Source organism: Dermacentor variabilis, chromosome 11 (genome assembly GCF_050947875.1).
Source record: "Dermacentor variabilis isolate Ectoservices chromosome 11, ASM5094787v1, whole genome shotgun sequence".
Classification (NCBI taxonomy): Eukaryota; Metazoa; Arthropoda; class Arachnida; order Ixodida; family Ixodidae; genus Dermacentor; species Dermacentor variabilis.
The window spans coordinates 89,480,007-89,505,413 of NC_134578.1; the positions used below are offsets into that span (position 1 = coordinate 89,480,007).

The 25,407-nt window shown below is 42.8% G+C and overlaps 1 protein-coding gene across 1 annotated transcript in view; it reads left to right on the forward strand.

Annotated features, from left to right (window-relative positions):
- Window positions 1-25,407, forward strand: part of LOC142563372 (uncharacterized) — a 65,455-nt gene that overhangs the window by 19,242 nt on the left and 20,806 nt on the right. Inside the window, exons 2-4 of the mRNA XM_075673932.1 lie at window positions 8,307-8,437; window positions 16,534-16,713; window positions 24,877-24,902. Of these exons, the coding sequence (XP_075530047.1) occupies window positions 8,377-8,437; window positions 16,534-16,713; window positions 24,877-24,902 (267 nt within the window). The 5' untranslated portion in view covers window positions 8,307-8,376. The remainder of the gene's footprint in view (window positions 1-8,306; window positions 8,438-16,533; window positions 16,714-24,876; window positions 24,903-25,407) is intronic.

Sequence of the window (25,407 nt, forward strand, 5' to 3'; positions counted from 1 at the left end):
CTTGAAAGTTGGCCTTCTTGTAATCGCGTATAACTTCTTTAAGTTTTGACTTTTTGGGATAGCAGACTTTTAAGCCAAATGTTAGTAAGGAATGGTCACTAATACCAGGTAGGTATGTTATAGAGGAAGCTATTTGTGGTCGATTATTTACGATCAAATCAAGCGTGTTTGCGGTGTTGATTGATGATATCGTTGGATGAGTAAGCAGTTGGGGAAGTGAAAACATGGAACACAGTTCACAGAAATATTTAGACTGAACGGAGAAAGGCTTTACTGTTGGTGGATGCGTAATTCATAAGGAATTTGGAAAATGAAAATCAGCGAGTAAGAATAAAGGTGTTGTGGGAAAATTCGAAAAAAATTAGATTAATAGCATCGCGTAACTCTTCAGTGAAAGTGGCAGATGACAAGGGCGAGCGGTAGCAAACGCCGAGGATTATCTTCGTGTGACTTAAAGTTAGGCAAGCGTACGTGGTTTCAAGTTCAGTGTTAATATCTATATGAAGTGATGGAATAACTGTAGACATTGCGAAATGTACGCTTCCTCCTCGACGTGCTGCTCAGTTGCAGAGGTAGATAGCGAAATTGCCGGCACCACAGAAAGTATCATATTCGCTCACATGTGCAGGAAGCCAAGTTTCTGTCAAGGCCATAGTTTTAAAGCGAAAGCTTTACCGGCCACGCCTTGCAATTTCGCCGTGGCGGTGCTCAGAGGAGGCACATGACGCCTCAACGCACGACTCGCCGCGGATATTTCTCGCTAGCTCCCTAGTCACTACTGGGCATTCGCCACTAGTAGCCCCGAATCACAGGTGTTCCGTCGCTGCGCAGCGCCTTACCCCGTTGCCGTTTGGTATGACGTCACACCACGTTCCTCGTCGTTGCGCTCGCCTCCGCCCGCTTCGCCAGCTGCGTCGCATGCCTGATAACCTGTCGGAAGCTTGAAAAGGAGAGCTCGCGTGTGCCGCAACCACAGTTGAGGCGGCAGTATCACGGTGACAATTCTGATAAGCAGGAGGAGGCCTGGAATCGACGTCGGAACGAGATGAAGAGGAAACGAATCGCCCAGGAAACGGACGAGCAGCGTGCCGGACGACTGGCTAAACGCCACAACATAGCTAGACAACCAGAATACCCTGGACTTGCAATCGAGACTAATCAAGGCTAATCATGCTATGCCTTACCTTTCTGTGTATATCCTCGCATAGCCGAGCTAATTCATACTTCGCTAATTTTATACTAAGAAGTGTGATTCTTCTATTATGCTCTGCTTTCAGGCTTTATAAGCTCTGTCTCCACCAGGTCGGCGAATTTTTTAGCATCGCACGTGTCGATTGCCGAAGATAGAGAATGATATTTATTCAGAAGACTTCTCATATTTTAAAAAAGAATAGGCAACTAAGGTAAAGCTGCTTGTAATGTTAGGCCACTACCCCTTACACGTCCCTATTGAAACTCACGTAGCCGAACCGAATGATTCTGTAATGTTCCAGATGCATTCTGCGCTCTTTCATAGACGCTATCGGTAGAAGCGTCGTAAATATAGTATGCTAAGACATGCTTGATCTTAGTGAGGAAAAATTGCTTGAAGGTTTTGCAGAACAGAATGTGACCAAAGTTCAAAGAATCATGATCCGTCGTAATGACACCGAAATTCCCACAAAACATGTAATCCTAACATTCGGCTCCACCACACAACCAGACTCAGTCGAAGCAGGCTATGTGAAAATCCGTGTGAGGCCTTATATCCCCAATCCTAGACGTTGTTTCAAATGCCAGAGGTTCGGGCACAGCTCTCAGACATGCAGAGGAAAATTACCGTGTGCCAAATGCAGTTCCAACGATCATCCATCTGATAACTGTAATGCTGTATCACACTGCACGAACTGTGAAGGGGATCATCCTGCATTCTCACGGTCATGCCCAACCTGCAAAAAAGAGAAAGAAATTATTGCCCTTAAGATCAATGAAAACATCACCTTCTCTGAAGCGCGAAAGCGACTTACATTTCCTCGCAACGAAAGTTTTGCCGCTGTGACGAGGCAGGGGGCGCTCTCACAACGGCCTAAAGAGCCCGCTCTGGTCACACGCAGTGAACCACGGGGGACTTCTTCTGCCTCCACAGAGGCAGCACCCAGTACTGCCAAATCCAACAACTCGCAGACCTTGCTCTCGCAGGGCTGCATTACTGTGCAAAAACCGAGGCCCGAGACACGTCTCCCAGAGCCTCGTGACCCCGCCTCCACCGCCTCTGAGAAGGAGATGGAGGTTGACGCAAGTACATCGGTGCCAGCGGCAACAAAAAAAAGCGCAGCTTGCTTGAGGAACGTAAAAACGAAAAAAAAACCCCTCGAATAATTCCACCAAAACCAAAATAATATTATCACTCTACACAGAACACTTCCAAAAACACCTTTGTCATAATGGGTGTTCAGATATTGCAATGGAATGCCAGAGGGCTTTTGCATAACCTAGATGACATCGAAGAATTGTTATCTACGTATAAGCCTAGAGTGTTCTGTGTTCAGGAGACACACTTAAAATCAAGTGACTCGAACTTTCTAACTCAGTTTGGAATTTTTCGTAAAGATCGTGATGATGAACTTGCTGCATCAGGTGGCGTGGCAATAATAATATCAAAGACTGTTGCATGCCAAAATCTCCAACTTAACACGGCTTATGAGGCAGTAGCCATACGAGCTATTTTGCTGAATAGGCTTGTTACTGTATGCTCTTTGTACATTCCACCAGACAAGCAGATCGACATTAACGAGTTTCAAAAAACTAATAGACCAGCGTCCTGAGCCGTATATTGTGGTTGGTGATTTTAATGCTCATAGTGGACTCTGGGGGGACTCACGCTGTGATGCAAGAGGCCGCGTAATTGAAAAATTCCTTCTATCCTCTGCAGCAACCCTGTTTAACAAAAAGCTCCCGACTTATTATAGCACTGCACATAACACTTACTCCTCAATAGATCTGGCGGTTGGTTCTGCAACACTTCTGCCATTGTTTGAATGGAGAGCTCTCACAGATAGCTTTGGAAGCAACCATTTTCCAGTTCTCTTAGAGGCGATACAGACGTATGACCGACCTGTGAATCCAAAAAAAAGGAAGCTAAATGCTGCAAACTGGGCAGAATTCAAAGAACTTACATGTATATCCCTTGAATCCATAAGGCAGCTTGACATTGAAGAAATGACCGCCTATATAACTGAACACATTATTCATGCCGCGAAGCAATCCATACCACAAACCTCTGGTAAAATAGGGAACCCAAGGCCCTGGTGGAATGAAGAGTGCAAGCAAGCACGAAAAGAACAAAACAAAGCATGGCGTACGTTTTCCAAATATCCAACAGAAGAAAACCTTATAAATTTAAAACGTGCAAAAGCAAATGGAAGACGTATTCGTTAGGAAGCCAAGAGAGCTAGTTGGAGAAATTATATCGGCTCAATAAACTCATACAAAGATAGCCACAAAGTGTACAGTAGGGTTCGAAGGCTGAAGGGGAATACCACACTAGCCTTGCCCGTGGTAAATGAAAGTGCTACTACATTAGAAGGGCAAGCAGATTCTTTGGGAGAACACTTTGAGCACATATCGAGTTGCGCGAATTACGAAAAAGCATTCCTAACATACAAAAAATTAGCTGAGTCAATACCCTTCTCCTTCCGAAAATCCCATAGCGATGGGTACAATTGCCCATTCATGATGCAAAAATTAAAAATAGCTTTGCGCAACTGCAAAAACTCTGCGCCAGGATTAGACAGTATTAATTATGAGATGGTCAAGCACCTACCCGAGGAAACACTTGAATGCCTCTTATACCTGTTCAATAAAATTTTCTGCAGTGGTCGATTGCCGTCCTGTTGGAAGGAAGCTATAGTAGTACCAATATTAAAGCATGTAAAAGACCCCTCCTGTGTACAGAGCTACAGGCCTATCGCACGAACAAGCTGTGTATGTAAAGTGTTTGAAAAGATGACAAACCGCCGATTAATGTACTTTTTGGAATACAATGGAATTCTGGATCCCCACCAAGCCGGTTTTAGACCAGGAAGGTGCACAACAGATAGCCTAGTTCTACTTGAGAGTTATATACGAGACGCATTTGTTCATAAGCAATACTGTCTATCAGTATTTTTTGATCTCGAAAAAGCTTATGACACTACCTGGAGGTATGGCATATTGCAAAACCTCGCGTCGTATGGCGTGTCAGGCAACATGTTTAACATAATGAAAAGCTACCTGTCCGAACGAAAGTACAAAGTAAGGGTGGGAACTGCAGTGTCGAGAGTCTTTGTGCAAGAAAACGGTGTACCACAAGGAGGAGTGCTCAGCTGCACACTATTCTTAGTTAAAATAAACACACTACAAAAAACAGTCCCATCATTTATATCCTACTCAGTCTATGTAGATGATATACAGATAAGCTTTAAATCATGCAATCTGTCCATATGCGAGAGGCAGATTCAGCTGGGAGTGAATAGGCTTTCAAAGTGGCCTGACAAGAATGGCTTTCGCTTTTATGAAGAAAAGACGACATGCGTGTTATTTTCTCGGAAAAGAGGCATACATACTGAACCGAATATTACGATGAACGGGTATGTGCTTAGTGTAAAAAAGGAGCAGAAATTTCTTGGCGTTGTATTGGATGAGAAGCTGTCGTTTGTGCAACATATAAAAAAAATAAAAATGAAATGCTTAAAAACTATGAATATCCTCAAAATTCCTTCGCACCAGTCGTGGAGAACTGACAAGAAATGCTTGCTCTCGCTGTATAACAGTTTGATTAGAACACGTATCGATTACGGGAACATTGTTTACCAATCAGCTTCAGGTTCTGTTTTAAAAATTCTGGATCCTGTACATAACCTTGGCATGCGACTAGCCCTAGGTGCATACCGTACTAGCCCTGCTCCAAGTTTGCACGTAGAAGCTAATCAGTGGAACCTAGACCAACAACGTAAGTATTGCAGTTTTATGTACGCAGTTACGATTAGTTCCAACCGAGAATACCCGTGTTACCAAATGTTGAAGAGCACAGAAACGCAAACCGTCTTTGCAAAGCGGTCATCATTAGCAAAGCCATTTCCATTGAAAGCACTGTCGCTATGTCAAGAAAACAACATATTGCTGTCGGACGTTCACCTGCATAACACTAACGAGTTAGTAGCACCATGGGAATCAGTCACCATACATTGTGACTTCTCGTTCACAGAAACAAACAAAAAGCATACACCCCAAGAAGCCATATAACAACACTTCTTATCACTACAGAGTAAGTGCAAGTGTCCAGAATTTTACACTGATGCTTCAAAAACTGCTGAAACAACATCATGTGCTGCAATCGGTCCAGATTTTGTAGCCCATTTAAGATTAAACAAATACACAAGAATCTTCACTGCTGAAGCTCACGCTATACTCCTCGCAGTTAAAGAAATAACAACAAAACAGATCAATCAGTCGATTATATAAACAGATGCCTTAAGTGTGGTCCGGTCAATACACCTTGAAAAACAAAGAAAGAATCCGGTGATAAACACTCTCATCAGCAGCTTAACCTTAGCCTACAAGAGAGGGCTACATATTATAATGTGCTCGGTACCTGGCCATACTAGTATACCTGGTAATGAAGCGGCAGACGCAAATGCGGCCTTAGCAGGTCCCAAATAGACGTAAGTTATGTTCCATATACAGATATGAAACCTGTAGTTCGAGGAATACTGCGTCACGCATGGCAAGAAGCCTGGGACACAGAAAATAATAACAAACTTCACATCATCCAACCCTACATTACCCAAACACCTGTACACCGGCATAGACAGCAGGAAGTAATCATGTCGAGACTGAGGATAGGGCACACACATGCAACCCACTCATACTTGCTAACCGGTACTGATCCACCGATCTGCATTAGATGAGGAAATCAACTCACAGTCATCGATGTTCTTATACAATGCCCTGGCATGGAAGCCACGCGAAAAAAATACTTTCGTGAACTTTACCGCACCAATTTACCTATGCATCCTGCATTTTTCCTATCGGCTGAGCCGATGTTCCCCCTCGACCGGCTGTTAAGTTATCTTAATGATGTGAATTTTTTTAAGAATATATCTTACCGCTTTTAAACTCAACCTCCCTACGCTACCCGAAATCCGACATAATCATCTTAAATTCCCCCAAGAAATGCAAGCCTTATGCTTTTAATTCCTAGGCCTTTACAGCCACCGCAGTACATCACAGGCATTGCAACCTATTATACCCACTGACATGTTTATAACATTCTACCGCACTACTAAACATCGTTGCTGGCGCTCTTTGGCCGTTGTAGCCCTTGCGCCATAAAACACCAATTAATAATAATAATAATACTACGCTGTGAAAAGATTTTTTTTCATTGGCCGTTTGTAACCTCCTTAATGAATGTAACGCATGTCATTATGAAGAATCTAACACATAGGCAAGTCCTATGCTATAAAAGTTCTCTCCTAAGAAGTACATTTCAGTATATATATATACATATATATATATATATATATATATATATATATATATATATATATATATATTTATATATATATATATATATATATATATATATATATATATATATATATATATATATATATATATATATATCAGTGCTCTGTTTGTTTCTCTCATATATTCTGCAGTTTATTACATGGGTACATGTATCTGCACCCTTCACATTGTGAACCCGGAAATTTTGTTTCATAACATTTTTTCTGACCACGTGAAACTACTGCCTTACAGCATCCTAAGCGGCATGTAACATCACCTAAGCACACTAGCAACAACCGTTCTCATTGGGACATTCACATCGCAAGGCGAAGACACAGGTGGCTTTGATAGATTTTGTCCTGCACTTGACTGGTCTTATTCGTTAAGGTTGCCTGGTACAGTGCCCGTTTTATTGCGATAGCGATTATATGGACACTTCAGACACAATACTGGCGTCGCCATCGCTGAGATATTCTGTATAAAGTCCAAGCTCAATAACACCGTCGCCGCGTGCCCTACTTTTTGTGTGCAAGTGAAAGCATCCAAGGGGAGCCGATGATCGCGGCTCCATCTCTCGCGCGCTAAAGGAATGGGAGACGGGAGCGGGCGCGCCGTCTTCCGTCGCGCGCGAGCCATACAACATTGCAAAGCAGCGGGGGGAGGGAGGAGGGGGTCGGTGTTGTACTCCGGCTGCAACGGCACATGTGGTGGCTACGCGTGGTCGCGCGGCCGTGCCTTGCGAGCGATCTGCGTTGGAGGCAGAGTCTAGGTCCGTCGACTGCTCGTAGATTTTTGCGTGTTTTGTTTTCTCGATGCTGTTTGCGCCGAAGCCATAGAAAGCACGAGAGTCACTTCGCTAACTACTGCTTTCACACTTCCTTAATCCAGTGTTTTGACCGCGAGTGTGCGCGTACATCTAGTGACATGTGTTCATGCTTCCCTTTGCGCGCCGACACCTTGTTTGTTCATTTAGTTAGCAAGCGAAGTTGTTAGGGCTAATAAAAGTGTTCTCCCTACTTGGAAGGGGGTCCTGATAATTTCCTATCGCAATCCATGCTTCGCGTTTTTCACGAAACTGCCTCTTTTCTTCTCAGTGAGTTTAAGGCAGAAATTTTATTTATACCTCAATTAAAGCGATTCACCGCACTTGCTGCGGACGTTACTGAGGGTGGTAGTATTTCTATTTATTGTGGACAAACGTACATAAATAAATAGCAAATAGTTTTTTTTTACCAGTGCCATAAAGCCCCATTTTGAACCTTGTTTATTTCATCGAGCGCCTTGCTGTACTTTTCCAAGTTATTGTGTGAGTGAATGCTTGTGGTTTTCTTAGAGTGTGTGTGTTTTCTCGTCCTTTGATCTGTTGTAGCATGTTGTTGTGAACATGTTGTAGCGCGCCACACCTTTTATTCGGCCAGCCTCCCCACCTGTCGTTAAGATTTCTATGACTAGCCCGCGCCTATTTTCTCTGCTGGTTGATATTTATGGAATTTATGAAATATTCATGGAATAAGCAGATTATTTACATAGTGCGTGGGCTACTTGGAGCGAGTTCTATTCTCTGGCAGTACATGCTCAAAATATTATTGGCTAAGGTTGGCTGCCTGCAATAGCACATCATCAGCATTCTGAGCTATTTACCTCACACGACCACACTGCAATATATCTACATTTTTGTTCACTACTGTTTATAACAGATTAACCACTCAATATTATGAAAACCATCCCTATTTCAGAACATTGTATTGTATAATGATTGTGTTCCTATTTTATTCCAGATATTCCTACGAATAACTGAGGATATTTAATACCTCGTAATCTACATCTGAACTCTGCTAAGAATATAAAATGGGGCCGTTGTTTTTAATAATCATAGCTTTCTTGAATGCTGAAACATTTGCCCTTAACTGTGAGTTCAAAATATCTATTGTTTCGCTTCTTGGAATCTATTGCAAGTTCATCGCACCTCCCACGTGTTTCGAACAATATGTATAACCTAATTTGAAAGAAGGCAGTTATTATACATTGCTTCTGAAGGAATTCCTACAATGACAATTATGGATTCACTAACCCGCTGAGGATTCAGGGAGTGTTAGGTGTGTGAGGAATTTTTACGACGACGATTATGACTTTGGCAGAATATAAGGTCCGAGGACGCCTAAGCATTTCTTATTAGTTGTGAAAGTAAAAACAATAATGTGCAGTGGAACTCTGCTGAGTGTTCCTTCGAGTTTTGCGCTGCGAGTAATGTACTACAGCTGTACGTGCTGCCTGAGCCAGGAAACAGCAGCTGCATGGAGCGCTAGCACAGCATGCCACCGACGTCCAGCGCGACAAGAGACCGGACATGCAGCAGCGGCCACCAAGGCCAGCATGGGCGCGCCGTTGCTAAGCCTGATAGTTATAAAATAGATACACACCACGCACAATCTTCCGCGAGCGACGGTGACGTGGCGTCGCGGCGATGCCCTCTCTACTAATCAAACAGCTGGCGCGCTATCGGTAACATGTGTCCCTTTCGCCCGCTTTCCTGCGTCGACGGGCACTCGTGTCACGGCATCGCAGCCAATGGGAACTCCTTTGAGGCGCCTCATGACGTGGCGTCGTAGGCCATGGGAATATAGGTTCCCTTCCACTGCTCCGGCTTTTTCACCGGCTTTGTCGGCCAAAGGGCTACTTGGAGCTTTTGCATCAAAATAATGAATGCTGATAATAAAAAAAATACTTCGGCAGGCAACAGGGTAGGGAGAAGACTCACAACTTTTGGGCTGTCAGTGTTAAATGTATCAGTCCGCCGAGGAAGCGGCCAAAGGCACTGCCCATGGTTCTCTCAGTAGGCAGTCATGGCGAGAAAGAAACCGGTCTGCAGTAATCGCTGGCAATCTGTGTAAAGGAAAGATGGAGCCGGAATGTTTAAGCCGAATTCAGCTATGCTGTCTACATTTATGTCGTCTTGAAGCGTGGACGACCTGAGCTATGGTGAGGGCTGGCGTAGCGGGACGTCAACTGGAAGGAGTAACTGCAAACCTAAATCTTCACTGGTCGCACCTTGCAGAAGTTGACATTTATGCCAGCCTCTACCTTAGCCAACAAGCCTTTTCGTGCTTCGGGGCCCTAACTTTAAAAGAGGCGAACTGAATTGGGATGTTGGCCGGCCTTCCATGTTTGTTCCGGCTGCAGGCAAGTCGGGAAAAGGAGCAGACATTAGTAATTTCTCCTTTCCCTACAATTTCATACTGCGACGGTAGTACTATCCCCTAGCAAAAACTAGCATCGTGTATGGTCAATTCACCTGCCCAATTCTTCAGGAAATCATCGCATTCACACACTACGAGGGACTGTACAAGAACCCAGCGATATTACCACAGTTTTTAGGGGGAAAGGTGCGCTCGCATAAAGAGTCACATATAAAAATATGAATTTCAAAAGTTGTGGTTTCGCCCGAAAGGCGAAGCAACGATTGCGATAGTAAATTTGTAGACAGTTACATGAAGCGACGATAGTTGTTATATTGGCCTTGTCAACTTGGAAGCATTCGCTTACTGACTTAGGCCTTTCACAAAGCTACGCCTCGCTGCCAAATGCCGCCCAGTGTTCAACGGCGCTTAAAAAGCATTCATGCGGAAAGAAGACACGCGGCACAGCGACAAGGAAGAAGACGGCGGCACGGTGATAGAGTCATGTGTTGAGGCCACCACAATAACAAGGACACGGTAAGTTGTTGCAGTTGAAAGTGCAAATTTCCGAGAACGGTAGTACGATCAGGTAAGACTGCGTTACGCGCAGTCGTCCAAAATAATTCGACGCCACACAGTGACGGAGTGCATGTCACGGGTAATGAGAAGCGCACATATGTTTGCAGATGTGCGTCCATAAGCCTTCAAAGCATACTTCAAATCATACGCACTTTCCTGTTGTGGCGCATGCGACTTACCTCTGACGCCCCATTCTTCGTGGGATATGACATTATTATACCCGCTATGTGTGAAGGAAATGCGCGTGGCCAACCCGTAATAGTCTGGCCTCTTATTGAAATGAAGCGTAGACCAAGGGGGAAACTCTACTAAAACACTGAGCTTGCTACCGTTCTGAAATAAAAGGAAAACGGTAATTGCTGATAGCTTCCACGCATCTGTGTAATGCGGCGAAGCATTCAGTGCATCGCAGTGAAGCGAGTGGGAAATTGCGCTCATATCGCGCTCTGAGCTGTCGTCGGCAGTAGCCCAACCAGAAAGCTTTTCAAGCGAAAATAGAATGAAGGTGTGTTGCCCTTGAACATTCGACTGTTCCATTCTTGAATGAAGTGGCCATACCACAATATGTGAGTTTCTGAGCTCTGTCACGGAAATAGGGGGTTGGAGTAGGAATATTATGTGCTCTCTTTACCACAATTTGAAGAAGTTTCTGTTTTTAAAATGAGCAACATTGGCATTATTGTGAAGCTGCTTTAGTGGCCCAACCACGCAAGGCAGAAAAATACCGAAGAGATGACGGCAGAACAAGCGTTTACTTCGGACCAAACCTAATATAGACGAGAACTCCTTTTAACCATCACCCAAAATGAAAAGGTATAAACGGAACAAAATGTGTGTAGCTCAAAATACGAAAACATCAAGGCATTGCAGCTCACACTGCTGTATCAACAAAGAACAAAAAACGAAACCAGAATGTCAAGCCATCATAGCTCGTCGCACCGCTTGAACCTTTACTAAGGCGAGACGTATCACGGTGATATAAGAAAAGTTTTCCACCAAAGTCATTTAGTTGCCTGTTTATTTGGGTTACACAAGGGTTATTACAAGCGCGGCTTAACTTTTTATGTAGAATGTCTCCACTACAATACTTCATCTCACCTTTGCTAAAATTGTGCTTAATTTTGCTCGAATACCGAGATGTGAAGATTAGCAGCAGCATTTAATTAAATTTGAAGGAAGGTGTCAAGAAGTATTCTTCGCTTTAGTGCAGGGGGCCTTGAGCCTAATGGTATGCCACGCCCTGTTTTTCCAATACAATTGTGTCATCTGTCTAATAAAATAGTATGCTAGGCCACAACCTCACGGAATGTATATAAAAAAGCTATCATTCTGGAATACACATTTGCTTGACGTTATCGTTTTACGTAACATACTTCTATGCTGGCATTTAGAGGCTTACCGTTTTCACTACGATTTCATTGAAGACCGAGAAAGGAAGGATTGCGTTGAAGACAAGGGCTGGTTATGCCAACGCAGCAGTGACTACGAACAGCTACTGAAACATCGCACTAGAGATAAAACCCAAGTGTCACGTCTGTGTAAGCATCAGACCATGGGACCGCGAACAGACTACGGTAACTGAGGTTTCTTAGCGCAGGAAAAGGAACGAGAGGCAGAGGCAAGACGAGGACACAGCGCTGTTTCCGCGTCTTGCCTTTTTCTCTCGTTCCTTCTCGTTCGCTAAAAAACTTCAGTTATGGAATACCCACACGCCCTAAACTACGCTCTTTCAAGACAACGGTAGACATGGCTTGGTTCTTCACAGCTAACAACTGATCACGAATGACAAGGCGCTTATTCAGAACGCTCCAGTTTCTGCGGACATTCAGTATCACTCTACAGGCCTTTTAAATTAAAGTAATCCTTCACTAAACGGCAAAGGTAAGATCAGCGCAATCATTTTCTTGTAATTTGAATGACGTTCCCGACAATCGCCACATACTGGCCTGTCTACACTGTTCATCTTTTTCCAGGCAATAATTTCTGACTGATTAACAACTGCTACAAAAAAATTCACCGCAAGACGCGCATTTATGTCTCCATATATTGTGCAATTTTATTGCCAATTGTATAGTGAAAAAATATACAAAATATTACCTGCCTGAAGCAAATAGAGTTGTACACGCTGAAACTCACGCGAGCACCAGCGATTATGGAATACACACAAATTTATGTATAGAAAACACGTAGGCCAGCCTTTGGCGACCGACGGCTTCGCTAACTGCAGTCGTCGTACTCTGACTGTCACGTTTTCCTCTGGGCACACATTCACCCAATGAATGCTTAGGCTAGTGACTTACAGTTTTGGTATTATCCGGTTCTTCACAGGCGACGGATAGGATAGGATAGGAATAACCTTTATTTGTCCAACGGTTATTGCTGTTGGTGCCCGGGGCTAGGCTGCCAGGGGTCCATCGCCCGAGGAAAATCTGAGAGATCCTCGGCAATGGCCCTGGCGCGCTCGACGGCCCGCTATTGGTCTTCGGTACAACGTTGCATAAGGTGCAGGTGTTTAGTCGTTACAGCAGCCGCCACCATTAGGTCGTAATCAAAGCACAAGCCTTGAGTGGCTTGTAGTATCTCGTAATAGTACGTTGTGCTAATTTCTTCATAGCAACGGTATCAGAGCCATAACTTGTGGCCGCTAGTGCAAGTTGGAAACGCTTACCTTTATCACTAGGTAGTCCATGGTAGCCACTATAGCCCGATCGTCTTGGAGCGCTAAAATACTGGCGCTATCACGCGCTTGCTTTAGTATTTCCCTGGATTTTTTAGGAGGAATAAAAAGAGCTTCATCAAGAGTATTTAAGTGGAAACATTTCAGTCGATCATATTTTAATGTGACCTGCGACTTTTTAAGTGGTACTTTCTTGGGTACCCAAGATAGATAAGTTAAAGAGTCAGTTTATACGAAATAATTGGCATTCCAAACGAAACACGTATAGCAGACTTGGTCGGGCGATTCTAAACACCACTTAGCTGGTTTTAGCCACCAAGCGTACTCCGTCGTTTTTAAACCATTAGTTAATTTTAGCTGGGATAGCCTGCATATACGTTCATCCATTCAACAAAGCTCTATCACGCCGATATTGGTCACTGTACATGCTGGACAAGGAAGTACCACGCCAACTTAGAACACTTGGCATGTGTCACTCGGTTTATGTTGGTCTTCAATGAACCCCTTGGATTCCAACTTGGGGTACTGGTTAGGTCCTGCAGGTGCGGACCGCTTTTCAATGAATGTATTCAAAGCCAACTTCGGTAACAAGGTATATACGACTGGAGATTTAGCATCCACAATACCAAAAAAAGAAAGATGCGTTAGGACTCCGATGTTGAGCGCAGTCGAACCAACGTTACTATGGCTTTTCATCGGGGACAGCACCGCAACAGTTTCGTAGTCGCTGCCATGTATACATGTGGTAAGGGCTGCTTTTCTACTAACTCTTTCGGCCCTGGTGTCCAATAAAAAGGGCAAAAAAGACTTTGTTCTTTATTGTTAGGCAAACAGTTAGCAAACTGGAAAAAAAAATTAAGGTATTTTTCATACAACTCCGCCAGCATAGGCGACACTATCTTCGTCTTTGTATTCCTCAGAATCGCCTAGTTGTGAAAACAAAACTGGGGTGGGCAAGAAAGACGACTGCAGCGGAATCAACGTATTTTGATAATACATTGCGTAATAAGTACTGTCTCGATGGCAATCAAATTTCAATGTGCGGTTTCTGATGTGCTTCCGGGTGTATTTAGGTAGGGAACTTTTGCCTCTCGTTTGCGTGTAGCCCTCAGCACGCTATAATTTCTGTGTCATAAATGCGGGACACAGAAATATGGTTGTCAAGGCTCCTGCATGAGTTGAATGTAGAGTGAGGGTGCTGTTCTTTGGGACATCTTCTGTTTTATTGATTTGTCTTATTATTCTAGATGCGATAAGTGAGCCGGAATTGCTGTACTCAGTGGCAAGGCGACTTCCATAGGGAAAAGTCTGTGTATCAAGGACCCAAATATGTTTGCTGCACTATAGGAAGTGTGTGCGCTGGAAGTAGAAGACGATGACGATGAAAATAAGGATATAGAGTTTGTATGTGCAGGCTTGGGGAGCAGTAATTTCTGCACAGTAGACGTGGAATTAGCAATCTATGACGGAAATACATCCGACAAAGCATCTATCAAGTAGATGGAGCACCTTCAAGTGCAATGATGAAGGAAGTGTGCGTGTTGGAGGTAAAGGACAATTAGGATGAAAAAAAGGACATATAGTTTGCTTTTGCAAACTTGGGGATCAACTTTGCTGCATAGTATAAGAGGAATTCGGCATCTACAATGAAAATACAGCTGACGAAGCGGCTATCAAGCAGATGGAATGAATTCAAGTGCTATGATGAGCTGTTTATGGCGAACCCCAAGAACGTTTTAAAGGCCTTTCACACATAAGAACCCCTGTCAGGTTTTGATCATTCAAGTTTTTTTTCTTTTACATTTACATGTTTGATACAGCTGTGAATAATATCGAACTTCGAAATAATTCATATTGCTCTTTACTATCACTAAGCCATGGTGTCCAATATATAGGACATGGCGCCAAATCTCATGCTGATGAGGTACTCCGAAAATAATAAATAGTTTGGTGTTTCTTAGGCGGTAATCAATCCGTACAAAACGACGAAGAAAAGTTCTGCACGTTAACCAATTCCAGGGCTGAAATGGATAACGTCTTTCTAGCCAAAACTTTGACGAGCTGTACAATGAATACACTGTGAACGTCGAATGTGCGGCTCTTCGATGAACCTCTCACCAGCTTGGTTCATTAGGTATGTGCCGCTCTGTGTGCAGTGAACAAGGAAGCAATTCTCAGCATTCGCAGGCACCGGCGCACGACACTTCTTGTGTCGGACGTCCCGCACGGACAGCTCGACAGCACCGCTACATGTCGCAGCCCGCCCAGAAAAAAGTCCGAGATAAGAGCCTCACTGCAGCGTCACTCGTTTGTAAGCGTTCGCGCGCACTCGTACGCCATGCATTTCGAAGTGCACGTGCAGACTTAGAGGTGTTGGCGCTTGATGGCGCTACGTGGTTTCAGGCAAGCGAGATAGAAGTTTTATCTAGCGCCGCAACCTCGAAGGCGCATCTTTATCCGCGTGTGTATGTAATTGATATTGCAATGAATGCTGGTATACGGCGAATATATTCCTCGGCGATAAAACGACGTAAGAATACACGGGCTGCGGCAAAGTGCCAGCCCCGCGTGAAGCAACGGCGCCGATTTGGAGGCATTTGAACACCTGCTACTTCACTGCCCTGCTTTCGCTGTGGAGCGCACGGACTTGTGTACATCCTGTCGACGACTGAGACTACCTTTCGATACGGCGACCGCGCTGCTTCTTCCTGCAGCACACTTGTCCATCGCAAAGCATGCTCTGTCGGCACTGCTTGACTTCTGCAATGCGACGCACTTGACAGCGAGGCTGTGGTCCCCGCACTCGCTTCTTCTTTTTTTCCCTCGCCACCTTCTTTCTGTCTTTCTCTCCGTCATCTTTTTCTCCCCACACCCCTGTCCCCGTGCAGTGCTGTTGAGGCGTCCTCCTGTGAGAGACAAATAAAAAATAAATAAATAAATAAATACGGCACTGCACTTATCTCTTCCATCTTCCATCAAAATCACTTCACACTCGACAAAACGACGACACTGACTGCGGCTACAATAAGCAGTCGCCTAGCAACAGCACATATTTTTTGTGGCATATTTATTTAGAGGTTATAGTTGACGGAATTTGCACTAGGAAAAGCGAAGCACTGAATTAAGTGTTAAAATGTTTTTTGTCTATGCCTAAGGATGTGAAGCAGCAAGTCAGCCGCAGCCAAGCTAGTCAAAATATCGTTGCAAATGGCGGCAGATGTCTTCGCAACACACCTTGCGAACACCAAAACTGCAGTGGTTTTGAGTTTAAGACATTTCGACATATTTATTGCGACGTCATTTTTCATTTCATACTTGTGCGATGTCACGGCTAATGTCGATATGAACTCTTGCTGCGTTTTAGCTCAGTAAAATTCATGTATTTGAATTCGGCATGTTCTTAGATCAACTACTACTTTTTCTGAAGTATGCGGAGCCATATTAATTTATTTAATGATTTTCGCAGGCAGTTTGGATGACTGAAAGTGCACTCTAAAGTCATCTAATGACAAGTGAAATAGAATATGCGAGATTATCAAATGTAACGCTTTGTCGTTTTTATTTTCTCTACAGTCTGCGCTCGATCAAACGAACAATATCTATTCTGCAAATATAAGAACCAGCCGTATGAGCGGCTGTGCCCGCAGGTAAAGCCGAGGCGTTGTAAGCATGTTGCAGAGCGGATGTGCATCTGTAAGGAAGGATTCTATCGGCCGAGGTTCTGGTACCCTTGCGTTGCTTTGAGAGACTGCGGTAAGAGCCTTTACATTTTCGATCGTTCAAGCGAATACCTGTATGATACATTCAAGTTTACTTGAAAGACTGCCGGTTTACTTGACAAATCACAGCTTTTAGCAGCCCATACTATCTACATATTTTCTGAAATGAGCAGTTGCACGTGGCATATTTAATAAATACAAACTGCATGCTAATAAGAATGCGCGAAAATAAATTCCTTGATGGGAGATAAACGTGATGAGCCGTTAGCAGACAGATAAGGCGAAACTTAAGATAATTGAACAGATGAATACCAAAAGTTACTTGTTCACAGTGTAATATTTTACAAGCCAAAAAGCTTGTACGCTTTCACGAGTTGTAAATTTGTATAACGTATATGGTACTTGTGTTTTCTTGTCTCCTAATCGGGCAGGGCCAATCAGAGACAGGACTTGAACAGACTGCAATACATCCCTATATATTACAATGAATTTCTTGCAGAAGACACTGCACCAAAACTTAAAGATGTATTAACTGTTGCGGTGTCATCCATTGCCGTGGGATCATTGCAGTGTATGGCCGCAGAGGATAGGGTGGTGCGACATGATTACGTTCCATTCGTATTCTGAATGCAAACGACTGGCAGATGATTGCGGTCAACACAAATTGGAAGGGGATACCTTCACCGTTTAGTCGATATAAACAGGTTGCTTTTCTTTATAGCTAAACGCACCATCTATATGTAGGGTGTCAATAAATAAATAAATGAAGTGTGGAAGACGTTTGGTGATGACCTTATAACCTATCAAAGATGCATTCCAAGAGTTTCCACTAGATTTCAAAAACGTCTTGTGCTAGTCTGATCAATGCATTATCAGATTACTATAGATGCCTCGTAGCGGTTATGAAGGAAGATGAATTCAATGCCATACATGGGATACCAGAGGTTTTGCAAAACGTCTTGGGGTCACTGCGGTTGAGTTGCGCCCTTGAATGGCACCTTCTGTAGAGTGCAAGGGATCGTCCCAAATACAGCTCGCGTCACTTGAAGCCTCAGCAATATATGAACATACAAATTTTAGCCATCTTTGTTGCTTGTATTTGTTATACTGAGCGGCATTTTGACACGTATGAATGAGAAGTGCTGAGTTCAGGTATTCAAAGTCCCAAGCAATGATGATTTCGTCTGCACATGAAGCAAATACTTCAAACTCCACGTGCGGATGTACACCGGCAATAAAATGAGAGCGGTGGTACAAAAAATTCTCAAATAACCTTCGCCCTAATGGCCTGCAGTGAAGGTCCAGTCGGGGCGTCTTCAGTTTTCTCAGACGGCGAAACAAGTCAGCACATATAACATAAATGGGTCATCGTGTGTCAACTCATGCTTGAATTCCCACACTTTCGACGCGCATTGATAGCGTTGTGGATACACTCTGCGGAAGTATTCCATTCGATCCAGTTACTGCAGCATGTTCCTCAAAAATAACAACTTAGTTTTCCGAGTGGGTAGAAGGGTCTTCGAAAAGGAGCCGGAGCCGTGATATGGGACGTCAATATTTGGAAAAGGAGCACAGCCTTGCTGCACTAGTTCTAAGCGTCTATGTCAAGAAAGTAAGCCGGGCAGGATTGTCGAGTTTAAAAGAAACATTCAACTTGATTTCTCATGCCGGGAACGCGTGTAGCGTGTTCGCGGGTTAAAAAGTGATTGCAAGACGGTCGATCAACACGCTAGGACCAATGTTAGTGCTGAGTGGGAGCGTTTGGTCTAAAGGGCTCAGTGTAGTTTGCAGCAGGCGCACGCCGCGTAGAAACTACAATGGCGGGAGCGTTCGCAAAAGCCTGTTCCTGTTCACAACATTGCACAGGACCCTTCTGGGCCATACTGCAAACCATGTGCTTCAAGTCATCCAGTGTAATGTCACTGCAGCCAGCATTTGAAGAAGTAACGCGAGGAACATGCTGGCGGGGCCAGTCGTGTCCGGACAGCTCTTTGCGATTAATACTCCAATGAGATTGTGTAGCTTATTTTTGGCACTAACACAAAATCAGTAGGCGCTCACGGTAAGCGAATGGACTTTAGCTCGTCCTGGTGCTAACAAGTAGTAATATAGTTGATGACGGTGAATTTATTTTTTTATAGCTAGCGCGGAATGCAACCGCTTTAGTCCACTGTGGAGAATGGCGCAATATTGTGGTGTTGATGCGTCCAAAAGGACAAGAATATCATAAATATGGAAAATGAATGATCCTCCGCTTGTCTATACACGCTCAGCAACATTCTCTTTTCTAATCTCGCATGGTGCAGTGAGGGCTTCGAGAACATAGCAATACAATACTAATAATAAAAACAACAGCAGCGACAACAACAATAAGCACAACCACTGCTAAACAACAACAACAACAACAACAACAATAATAATAATAATAATAATAATAATAATAATAATAATAATAATAATAATAATAATAATAATAATAATAATAATAATAATAATAATAATAATAATAATAATAATAATAATAATAATAATAGCTCCTACAATGCAGAATATATCTATTTAGTTTATATATTTATTTATTTATTTATACAAGGCTGCAGACCCAAACGGGGGCCCAATCCGGAGGGGCAGAACATATGAATACTTAAATGTATAGACATACACATGAAAAAAAAACAAATACGTTGCAGCTTATGCAATCACGAGAAAAAAAGTAATGCACGAATAAATAAGAGAAAACAAAAATAAACTGAAGTAATAAAACTTGACATATATTAGAACAGTATCAGACGGCTCTGAGGCTTCAGGATACAGGCGATTCGTACATACGAGCAGATGAACCATTCTCACCTGAAAAAAGGCAACAAGTACCAGAAGTAGGTTGACAATTCAGCGAACATTGCAGAATACGGAAAATAATCAAGAAAGATGTGGAATGTGCCAAATGAATTCGCGTGTAAAAAAACAAAGAATGAACAAGGTTTGTCAACATAGGAATACCGTTAACATTCAAGACAGATGCGTTAAATGGCATCAGTACTTACCAATTGCAATAATGGGAGGCTGTTCCGATTCCTTATATAACAGTGCACGGAAATAAAGAAAACGGAAAGTGGTTAATTCGGGTGTTATAAAGTGCTAAACAATCAACTTGATGCTGCCGTCTTCGACGCGCTGTAAGTGGTTAAGCATGAGCCTATGGATGCAGAGATAAAAGTTGTTTTTAAGCAAAAAAAATTGAATTTCAGGCTGTATGTTTTTCAAGTAACGGTAGCGGCTGAATAATATGTTAATTCATTAAGCCAGTAGGAGAGTCACTTAATCTATACCGGGTGTTCTAAATAAAGCTTTATGATTTTCTTAAAATGAGACACTACAGGAGGCACGCGAACACCACCTGCGCAAATACGGTATGTGGCCAAGGGGTCACAAAATGACATGAAAATTATCGCTGTGAGCAACCCAATTAATTAAATTGAATAATTTGCTTCATGTTGAATGCAATAAGTGGGTAGTTTTGTATTGAAAAGTTAGAGGCAGTGGTGTTTCTACGCAGTATCAGTTGGTAGAATTCTTCATGCGCGTTTGTGCTCCGAGATGTTTGACTGCAAATTTTAATTGTCGTTCGCATGATTACCCGTGCAAGACAGTGAGGATGGGCGCAAAGCTCCCCCATGATGTGACGCGGCTGTTGCCTGCGGCGTTTAGTCTTACAACGGGGCGGAGGCTTTGGCAAAGATGGTAACTGCCCGCCTTCCCCTCTCGGCTGGCGAAATAAAGAGACAACAGCGCGGTGTGCTGTGCAGTTGTTGCTCTAGATTTAAGTAAAACATACAATACTTGAAAATCAGCTGTCACTTAAGTTACGTAGCCCAGGCAAGGACCACGCCCACTAGGCTAGCCACCATTATGCATGCGCACAGCCCGTCAGCTTCTCCGCTCGCCTCATTATCTCGGCATGGCAGCTTCCGCCATGGTAGCAGGCTGTGCGTTTCCATGTTACGACAGCTATTCCGGGTTCTCCAATTTTTATTTCGCCAGCCGAAAGGGGAAGGTGGACTGTTATCATGTTTGCCAACGCCTCCGCCCTGTTGTCAGACTAAACACCACACGCAACAGCCGCGTCACATCAGGGGGGAGTTTTGTCAGGTGCCGAAAAACAGGTCTCGAACACGGATCGCTAAACCATAGAGCTTCTCGGCTGCGCTGACTCCGAGGTCATCCTTCATTGTTGTTCCCAGCCCCAGTAGTACTACAGGTAGCTTTTCCACCCAGTGCTCCTTGTGGAGCGTGGCGCTGAATCTTGCCATCAGTTGTCGGTCGAAACGTTGGAGAAATGCACTACTTAAGGCGATTGTTAAATTGGCATTGTTTGATCCTCGTGCCCAAGCAGTGTCCAAAGCGGAATCAACAAGTATGACTAACGGTGGGTATGAACAGATGCGGAAGACTAATTTCATATAAGTGGTTTTTTTTATTTACATTATTGTCTCGTCTATGGTCTGCTGAGAAGTTGCTATATGGTGACACGGCACATCAATGTAAATAATGTAAAATTATTCCACGTGGAAATTTCAAAAGCAGACGCAGGTGTACCTCGGCACACAGAGGCATAATCCACCTGCCAAATTGAATCATTCCTTAGCCCGAGGAATGCGAATAGTTTCGTTCCTTTTCTTTTATAGCGTTTTGTTTGGAAACGGATTGCTCGTAACATATACCCTGTTGCAGAAAATATAGCCTGTGTTGGGGGGTTTCAGTAAATCAGGTTTTTTGAGAATTTTAAGAGAAAGTACAAAACATCACGTAGAAAACAACGAATAAAAGGAATATTGTTCATTCTTTTTTCAAAAGAAAATTAGATGTAGCAAATATACAGCACCATTACTTTCCAAATTCTCTTTGTCATATCACATAAGAAAAAAAACACTTCTACAGATTTGGTAAAATGAATATTCGCCATAATGATGCAGACGCTTCACGGAAAAGCCACGAATTTTGAAATTTTATACGCGCGCCCTTGCGCTATATTTGCGTATATTTTGCGTATGTGCGCCTATTTTGCACACAGCGCTTCGTGCCGCTCTCTACAACAAGCATGCGGTAATTTGTTACTTTTCAGCTTTCTATATGCTTTTCCCGCATGTATAGCTGTTATAGGGTGCACCCATAATCTTCTTCATAATGAATGACTGTTCTCGATTGGCATCTGCATTAGAAGCTGGTTGTCAGGCACCTTAACCTTGCGCTGGAGCTTAACCATGCGGTGCGCAATGGTGTTGCTTTGTTGTACAGCATCTTAGAAGCTGCTACATGAACAATAAAGACTATTTTAAACAAGGGCTGTTCAGTATAGTTTACGCTGCAGCAAGGCTAGAACAGAAAGTCTATTCGAAAGAGATTACATGCTTTTGTGTAAATAATAACTCTAATAATGTATCATATTAAGTACACATGGGCTGCTGAAGCACTAATGAATAAAATGAAACCTTCGCTGCCAACATTAAAACAGGACTTCATGTAATACAAACACAAAATTGAAAACAGCCCCCGTTCTTGAACAGTACAGATGTTGGACGCTTTGTTAACGCAACCTTGACATCAGAAAAAAAAAGGCAACCGCGATAGAACTTTTCGGACATTCACCGATGCCGTGATTTTAATGTGGAATGTATGATCCGTCTAAAGCGCAAATATGGCGTTGCTTGGTTGTTGAAATTCTGGGAATACTGTGTGTGGGTTTCGGCGATGCTTCATGACGAAAATTCATTTTTTAAGACCGCCCTATTTCACGGAAAACTTGCAAAGCATATCGAAAAGTTAACGCGCAGTTTTCTTGTTACTAGAGGCTGCATGGCATTGCTGGTAGAAGTGTTCTGTTGATCATGTTTTATAGCGAATCAGGAAGCCAGCGATCACATTGATCGATACCTTTGCGCTCGGTATGAAAGAGGCAAAAGTGGCATTGGGAGGTAGATTTCTCTTTAAGACGCATGAAACTATTTTCCGTGTGTGTTGCTTTGGCCAGAAATTAAACATCCTTTAGTCATCCCGAGGGGCAGTTTTCTTTCTAAAACTATGGAGGAGGAAGAGAAGTGAACGCAGTTATATCCCCTTCAGTCACGAATAATGTTCGACTGTCGATAATTGTGTAAAGTTCACACAATGTTGTGCCAAGGTGCTGGAGGCTTCATTAAAAGCAAGTCAACGAGAACGATAATTATTGTGCATTTCATAGAGAGCTAGCATAATTACATGATAAATATATATTCATTTATTGTACCGTCAGTAATGCTACGTCTCTTCATTAAAAATATAGGATCACCCGCTCAAATTACTGCGCAGGTTAATTATTTGGCACAAAAATTGCAACAAGGGAAAATCATCTTTCGAAATTACAACCGAAACGAACCACTTCAAACGCCCCGTCATAAACACGGTAGTGCCTTCACCAAAGCAGTAGTCTAAACGATAAATTCCTCTCAGAAGTGAAGTGGGTGTACTTTAGGAAAGCAGAATGTTGAGTTTATTCAATGCTTAATTTTTATTGTCTATTCCTTGCAACCAAGGCACAGTAATGGCAAAAATAAGTCGCGTCCGCAAACGTGTACGCCATGACCGAAGATGATATAAGAAAAGTTTGGTTCAAATTACTTGCAAGAAACACGTAAACATGTCATCTATGTTAAACAAAGATGCGAAGTAAAAAGCATACACAATTGTGAATAAAATTGGCTCGACGCAAGAGCTATACACTGGACTAATAAATAAGTGCATACGGGCACAAATAAGCGCGAGCACAACGCGAACAATAAAAGGAGACGAAGTGCCTACTTTTCAATGTACAAAAAGCTGGGCAGTAGCAATTAAGCACCCAAGCAAATCTTTATAGCAGATAGTAATCACTCCACACTAAAAAACGTTTTCGTTGCCGACGTAGGGTTCAGTTCTAGAGTGCGAGAAGGACATTATCAACCTTGAAAGTCACACGAAAAGACGCACGCTATTTTTTTATTATGTATTTTTTTTCAAAATTACAAATGGTGCAGCTTAAGATGGAGCAGAAAGCAACGTTTCCCGTTTTATAACAGTTAGAATGTTTTCCGCGTAATTGGTAATCTCGCAAAATATTCCTAGTGCTTACCACACACCCAACAAAAAAAGTGACTAAGCCCTACCTTTAAACCCGATATTTCTCATTCCTCATTAGAATTTCTTTTTTAGTGCGGACGAAATACTTGCACAAAGGACAATGATGAACCTAATAGGAAGATTTGACAAATAAATATTGGTGTACAGCAAGAAATATATTGTGATCGATGAAAGTAAACTGCCTCAAAATGTAACTTAGAGTTTTATTTGACAAAACCTAGGGGTAGATAAGACTGCAAAAGAGCGTACGTTGTACAGCCGAATATGCAGTACTGTCTTATTTGTTATGCCCTTTGTGTTGCGCTCAAAATGAGCTATCCGAGCTTTTCACTACGGCAAAAATATAGCCTCCTACTGAATAGGCTAGAAATGTTGAGCGTCTGGCAATATGACTGTGCACTGGCGTGCCCATCACTTTGGTGTTAACAACATTTGTCTTTTAGCCTCGAATTATTCTACGTTTTTCATGTAGAACAAAAACTATAATAGCCAAGCAATTGTTTAGTTGAATTTGTAGAAGCTATTATTTTGTAAAGAAATAAATGATAATATTCCGTTCTCCATTGCACCAATATCAACAACTTTATGGTGATCAAACGCGCCCTAATGGTAAAGATAAATGACAGTTTGGACGATCATACTTTGTGTTACGTCAGCGTTAACCGGCTATGGTTGTGATGCTTCCGTACTTTCTGCATAACCCTGAACTATGGGTTAGCGTTACACATAGTTCAATAGTTACCCATAGTTGAAGGCGATCCAATAGCTACTAGGCCATAACGGCGTGTGCTTCAACATTTCAACACATTTGTGGCTTCCCTGTTTACTTCCCATTTTATTAGGACAAATCTTGGTTTACATCTTTTTCATGAACTTATTAACGTAGATACGAGAGTCTGAATGTATACTCTTCATGTGTTAATATGTGAATGCTTTCAGTCATACTATTGTGCTGATAATGCTTATGTGTAATGTGTTAATGTGTAATTGTGCTTTCTTTTATTGTTTCATATTGCTCTATGTTTATACGGGATTCAATATAAAGCCAAGAGAGAACTCGTCCACGCAATGGTAAGGACAATGTTTCGCTGCATTAGCGGTTAAATTAGCCCTTTAAAATGAAACAACTGCACCAAAAATACGTAGAATATGACGATAATATGGTGAAATATCATTACGCTTGGCACACAAGTTTCCACTTTCTTGTACTTACAGAAAAACGCGAAACAGCTAAAGCCATGCAGAATTTGAACGTTTCATGTCAGCAATACACTACAGTTCTGTAGCCATCGTGGGGCATGAAAGCATTCTCTGATTATGTGCAGGCGCAATCTGTATCCCCGTTCTTTTTTACCAGAATTACTTGACGGGTACAAGTTCTACGCGGCGTGCAAAGGTTCTCAGCACAACAGGTAGGAAACAATGAAGGAACCCGTCGATCTCAATGTATTGGCCAATTCTAATGGTGGAGTTGGTGCCAATTTGGGGCTCTCTCTGTAGCATATGAATAGTAATGAGAGAGTGTGGGTGCGAGTCGCATGTTCTATTGAGAAATCTAGGGCAAATTTCGAGCCTC